The sequence below is a fragment of the Panthera onca genome, chromosome C2 (genome assembly GCF_046562875.1).
Source record: "Panthera onca isolate mPanOnc1 chromosome C2, mPanOnc1 haplotype 2, whole genome shotgun sequence".
In the NCBI taxonomy this organism is placed as follows: domain Eukaryota; kingdom Metazoa; phylum Chordata; class Mammalia; order Carnivora; family Felidae; genus Panthera; species Panthera onca.
Window position 1 is genome coordinate 81,090,295 of NC_138347.1, and position 6,273 is coordinate 81,096,567.

Below are 6,273 nucleotides of genomic sequence, written 5' to 3' on the forward strand. Positions count from 1 at the left end.
GACTAAGCAAATGTTTGATTTGAAACCAGCCCAGTATAAATGTCTCTGTGCCTCTAACTCTGTAGCTATTCCGGATTTCAGCACTGGGGAAACCAATCTATGCACCAAAATGTCTAAATCTGGAACCAAGGTAAGTCAACGGTCATGCTGATTTTTAGCCTACCACTTTCTTTTATGTTTCCTTTCTTTTGGAATGTTTCCTCTTTTCCAATGTACCTAATGATACATCGAAAGAAATGTGGAGAAAACTTTTGCTTCTATGCCTGAAGGTAAGTATGATAGTGTTTTAAAGGTTGAGAATAGGAGAGAAGGTTAAGAAATGCTTATTATATTTTCTACTGTAGCAAAATTACCCAACAGTTTATTAAGGGTTTATCTCTATGTGTGTTACCATGTTCAGTATTGTACAGGTATATAACGTGTTAATATCATCATGATTTCTGCCTTCCAGCAACTCATATTCTATGAATTTCCACAGGAATAGGACATACTGATAAGAGGAGTACACGGAGTAGAAAACTTTTAGTGTTCAGTTAAAAGTCCGCTCTGTGAAATTTAGGCTCCATCAGTGATGTCCTAAAAGACTAATCAAGTGAATTAAATCCTATATATCCCTTTCATTCAAGCAGTTATTTTTATCCCTTTCCTGAAATAAAGTGCTTACTTACATTAGGAAAATTGCCTCTAAAATACTTGATTCACAGTTGTTGGACCAGAAATCGATCTTTTAGGCAGGGCTTTAGAAATGAGGGTATCTACCTTCATTCTATTATTTTAGCTCTTCTGCTCACCAGTGAATCTAAGGCAAAGCCATCAGTGCCTGATTTCCACAGCACCCCCCCCTCAACTTGTTACTTTGAAAAGTTTCAAACCCAATGAATCTTGAAAGAATAAGAAAGAAATGTTGAATGAATACTTCTATATCCCTTACTTATATTCTCCAGTTGTTAGCATTTTGCTAGATTTGGTCTCTCTGTCTCTTTGTACTAAACCATTTGACAATAAATAGCAGGCTTAATTCTTTTGCCCTAAGTACTTAGTCACGTTTCTCCAAAAACAAGGGTATTCTCCTGTATAAACATAATACCATCTTGTCTCCCAAACTTGTCATAAATACCAAATATTCAGACTATATTCACATTTCCCCCAGTCGCTTTCCCAAATGTGCTTCATGGCTGGCTTTTCCCCAGATACAGGATGTAATCAAGGACCATGCATTGCATTTGGTTGCCATGTTTCTTTAAACTTTTTCCTTTAGCCTCTTTTGTATGAAACAGTCACCCTACTTTTTGTTGGTGTTTGAGACACTGACATTTTTCTAAGTCCAGACCAGTTGTCTAGTACAAAGTCCTGAGATCTGGATTTACCTGATTGTTTCCTCTTGTTTAGATTCAGACTAACCATCTTTGGCCAGAAAGTTACATAGGCAACAGCAAATATTTCCCATACGTCATGTCAGGAGGCACCTGTTAACTCGTTCCATAATTGGTTAGTGCCTGATTTTTTTCCACTTGGAAAATAGAATAATCATACTTGTTATCTAAAAGATTTGGGGAGAAAAAATGAGACCGTGTCTTTAGTGCTCTGAGGTTCTTGGAAGTATGTCATGCAAATCCCATTGAAAAGAATTTGAAGTCCTTAGAGAAATCCGTGTGCCTTGATGTAAGACCATTACAACTGGACCCCCTTAGATGAATATATCCCCCGTTTTCAAAGATTTCCAGAGTAGTAATAGTGTGCTCTCTTGTATTTCTTGTAGCTGGGCTGTTCACATGGTTAACTAATTTGCTTGCTAGGCCAAAAGAGCAAGTGATCTCTTACCCTTTGTCTATTGCATTTTCCTTTCCCTCCATCTTACTAGAAGTTTAATCAGAGAGTTATGGGATTGGCAAAAACAATGCACGGTACTAAGTTTGGTTTTGTTACCTTTGGAATACGTGGCATTTTTCTTTCTATTGTATTGGATTAGTAGACTACTTTTCAAGAACTAAGCGGGAAGGAGAGGAATTTTGTAATGATTTCTAGGGAAATCTCCTGCACTATTTCTTAGCCTTTCTATAATTTTTTTTGCCCAAGAATCTCAGCTGACTATACAGTAGATGTCATGGTCCTTATACAAATGGAAATTGAGTAGAGGTACAACATTCTCTGGGCTCTGAGATTTGGAAGGTCCCCCGCTGAAAGGAGAGTTTGGTTCTGGAGCTCAGTAAAGGCTCCATGGCAACACTGTACTTTGTTTCAGCCTTGGGATGGTTGGCTAGTCTGCTAGAGGGTAGACAGCAAGATTGCCTTCTAGAACATTGTATATTTTCCACCTTCAATATAGATGTTAGCCAGGAAAATGTGCAGTGGGCACTAAGTGTGGGAAACATTGAACTAAGAAAAAGTGATATTAACTTTATTTCCTACAGCATAGCCCTTGCAAAGGCTCTTTTATGGTAAACAGTTGACCAAAAAACCAAAGGTAAATTGAATTAAGGCTGAATTAAGGAATATAGAATCTATTTTATTTTTTAGAGAAGTTACCTTGATTTTCCTAAAGATTTTTCCACAGGCTTTGGGAAAAGCATCTCAGCCTCAGGATCAGTCTTGTTCCCTTATTAAAAGAGTAAGTGCTGTACGTTGCACAGAACTAGCTGTGCAGGCAGGAGACCGCAAAGGGAGATAAGATAAAATGAATCACACGTAACTAACCGGGAGCTTTGCACTGCCAACCACTCCCTTGCCTGCACCTAACTTGTACCTAGCTATTGGCCTTAGGCAAGGCATTTAACTTCTTCATCTGTACCAACAGTAGCAAAAGTTTATTGGCAATTTATGAGCCAGATTACACTAAGTGCTTCATAGGCATTTTCCCATGGAACCTCAGGACAACCCTCCGCAGAGGATACTGTGATCCAGTTTTACAAATGAAGAGTCTGAGCTTTAGAGCGATGTTCAATGGCCTATCCAAGGTCACTGAGCTAGTAGCTAGTGCTGCAGTTTTGTTTTCATCTATAAACTGGGGTACCATGTGTCTCCAGCTCTGTGCTATGCTAAAATGGGAAATGGAGCTGGAAGAGAAATTTGGAAGGGGAAGAAAGGAGATGAAGCAGATGATTTAGGGGTGGGAAGGGCTCGGGAAGCTTGCAGGGAACAGGAAATACAGGAGTGGAGAGAAATACAAGAGTGGAAGAGTGGAGAGAGTAGCATGGATTAGGGTGGAAGGTAGTATCCATCAGTAGGCTACATCTAGAAGGCTCACCTGGGGTAGAAAACAATGAGGTTTTATGCCCTTTTACGAATCATTCTTGGTGTCTGCCTCTCCCTCATTCATTACACCTGATTAGTCACCAAATTCTACGTTTCTTTTGACTGTTTCCTCAATGTCCTTTATAGGGCAGTTGCCTTTTGGCTGGCCTGCCCCATCTCTCTCACACACCCGCGGCAACCACCTGTTTCCACGCACGAACCACTACCTTACATCTCGCACATAATCACCAAAGAGATTCCAGCATGCCGTCTGTGTCTTCTGGCTTTATTTCCTATTAATACTTCACCACATAGTCCATATGCACCGAGCTTGATGAACCACTTGTCCCTATAATGGGCCATATTCCTTTATTCCTTTGAACAGGCCATCGTTTCTTCTTTGCCCCCGGAAACCCTCTACTTATCTTTCAATCTTCACCTCAAAAATCCTCTCAAGGCTACCTGGCTCTCCACTCCTTTCATATGAAATGGTTGACATTTTCTCCTTTGAAGCCGATAGAGCAAATTAGCCACGAGGTGGCAGCGTAACTCTAGGAAATTAAGTGCTGACTCCATGACACCTGTGATTTCTTTCGCTTTACCTTCTGAACTTACATTCATCTTGGAGTGTGGAATTATAGAACAAGAGGGGACAAACTCTGTAGTCCATTTGGTCTAGTGGTTTTCAGAACCTGCTTCATGAAGCCCCAGGAGTGGCTGGGGACTCTTCTCTCCTGTTGCAAACAGAAAAGTTTTACTGCACAGCCAGGGCTTTCCATCTAGTCTGGTCCTCAGCTCTGACAAGTGTGAAGCTGGAGCCCAGAGAGCTAGCTTGCCTGAAGTCATAAGGCCGACTGGAGAGATGCAGCTCTAGAGGCCAGGTTTATCATTTCTGGTTTGTCAGGGCTGCGTGCCGCCAGGCCGTCCAAGGTCTCAGGCTTACCCCAAAGATTGTGGTAGAGACTTGGTAAGACTTTGAAGCAAACCACATTCGTGACTTGCTATCGTGTTACTTTGGAACTACCCTGTTGGCAAAAAAATAATAGTGCGGAACACAAAATATTGTCAGGTGTATGCTCTATATTCATGTAAAGTAAACGCTGTAAAGCTAAGGTCTATGTTTTATTTTTCTCTCTTTATCTTCCATGGCACCTAATGAATTTCTGCATTTGGAACTCACTCGTCTTCCTCAAACATTTATTGAAGGTTTGTCAAGCGCTGGGTCCAGGGGTCCATAGCTTAAATAAGGTTTGGACTTTGCCCCTGGAAGAAGTCTGGTAGGAGTCTGATGGGAGAGAGATGTATAAGTGGGTAATTTAGCTTCTAATGTGGTAAGTACAGTGAGTTATGGGAACAAAAAGGAGGAAGCTGTGAACTTGGGTCTGAAACTACTGGCTTCTCTTAGAGCACTCTTGTTTTGCTTCATTTTAAGCCTTCAGAAAGTTCTCATTCCTACAGTTGACAACTACAATTGTCTGCCAGAAGGTAAATGTTGTGAGGTGAGATAGAACTATACTTTTACCCCTCAAAATTGAAGACAAAGGGATTTCTACAGCGGGCAATGTGTTCTTGATTTTTATTTTATTTTATTTTTTTTACAAGTAAAGCCCCCAGCTCCTCAGTTCTTCTCTTTGTTCGCTCCATCCTTCAGATTACTTTCTATGAAGACAAAAATTTCCAAGGCCGCCACTATGACTGTGACTGCGACTGCGCAGATTTCCACATGTACCTGAGTCGCTGCAACTCCATCAGAGTGGAAGGAGGCACTTGGGCTGTGTACGAGAGGCCCAACTTCGCCGGGTACATGTATATCTTACCCCGGGGCGAGTACCCTGAATACCAGCACTGGATGGGCCTCAACGACCGCCTCAGCTCCTGCAGGGCTGTTCATCTGGTGAGCCTGGGCCCCCTTGCACTCTCTCTCGCTTGCTGGCCTGCTCTGGCTCTCTCCATCTCTCTTTCCCTAACCCCCCCACCTTTTTTTTTTTTTTTTTTTTTTTTTTTTTTTTACACATTTTCTTACAGTTTTCCTACCCCTTAATGGGGTGTTTTCTCTTGTTGGCTGCTGAGGCTCACATAAAACCTTAGGTCAGTCTGTCACAAGACTGAATCCGCTCATTATTTCCAGAGCACTCTCTCTGCCTCCTGAGCACGTTAAGGCCTTAAGTTTTTCTTACTGAACATCAGCTGTTTTCACAGTACCCAAAAAAGGAGAGGAGATCAGATCATCTAACTTCCACGATTGGGGGTTCTGAACCAAACTGTTCTCTGAGTTCTTGACCCATCAGTGATTTCCATAACTGTTGTTATTTCCTCCTGTGTCGTTTTTTTTCAGTCTGGTGGAGGCCAGTATAAGATTCAGATCTTCGAGAAAGGAGATTTTAATGGTCAGATGTATGAAACCACTGAAGATTGCCCTTCCATTATGGAACAGTTTCACATGCGGGAGGTCCACTCCAGTAAGGTGCTGGAGGGTGCCTGGATTTTCTATGAGCTACCCAACTATCGTGGCAGGCAGTACCTCCTGGACAAGAAGGAGTACCGGAAGCCCATCGATTGGGGCGCAGCTTCCCCAGCTGTGCAGTCTTTCCGCCGCATTGTGGAGTAATGACAGGGATGGGGCCACAAGCTGCTTCCTGGGGGCCACCTGCTGGCTGGCCTTGTCATCCAAATAGGCATCCTTAATAAAAACAATTGGCATGCATTCCACTGTTGATTGTAATGCCTCTTCTTAGACACTCTCAGGGACCTGCAAAATAGTGCCCACCACAGAGGGCAGCGACACAAAGCAACTCATCCTTCAGATTGCCAATCTGGGACGTTGTGCCAGACAAAATGGGATTGCATTAGAAGTTAGAAAATCAGACTGCCACGTGGTGGTTCTCCTTAAGTTTTATGTTGATTCAACAGGTACAGTAATCATAGCTACTACTTTTTGGGTGCCTTCATTATTCCATTTTCTCTTTTACAACAGCCCTGTAGGAGAGGTGGTTTATTTGCATTTTACAAATAAGAATGGAGAGGCTTAGAGAAACTAGAAGC

At 42.1% G+C, this 6,273-nt stretch overlaps 1 protein-coding gene across 1 annotated transcript; it reads left to right on the plus strand.

Moving 5' to 3' along the window:
- The first annotated feature begins 24 nt into the window (after positions 1-24).
- On the plus strand, positions 25-5,940 carry CRYGS (crystallin gamma S). The gene is made up of 3 exons (XM_060639488.2): positions 25-130; positions 4,883-5,125; positions 5,567-5,940. Exons 1-3 carry the CDS (start codon positions 110-112, stop codon positions 5,837-5,839), a joined length of 537 nt encoding a protein of 178 aa, XP_060495471.2. The 5' UTR covers positions 25-109; the 3' UTR covers positions 5,840-5,940.
- The last annotated feature ends 333 nt before the right edge of the window (positions 5,941-6,273 follow it).

Bases quoted from the DNA above. Each gene is read 5' to 3' on its own strand.
- CRYGS (XM_060639488.2), top strand. From the start codon at position 110: ATGTCTAAATCTGGAACCAAG. The intron at 131-4,882 runs GTAAGTCAACGG...TCCATCCTTCAG, and splicing joins TGTCTAAATCTGGAACCAAG to ATTACTTTCTATGAAGACAA. The intron at 5,126-5,566 runs GTGAGCCTGGGC...GTTTTTTTTCAG, and splicing joins CCTGCAGGGCTGTTCATCTG to TCTGGTGGAGGCCAGTATAA.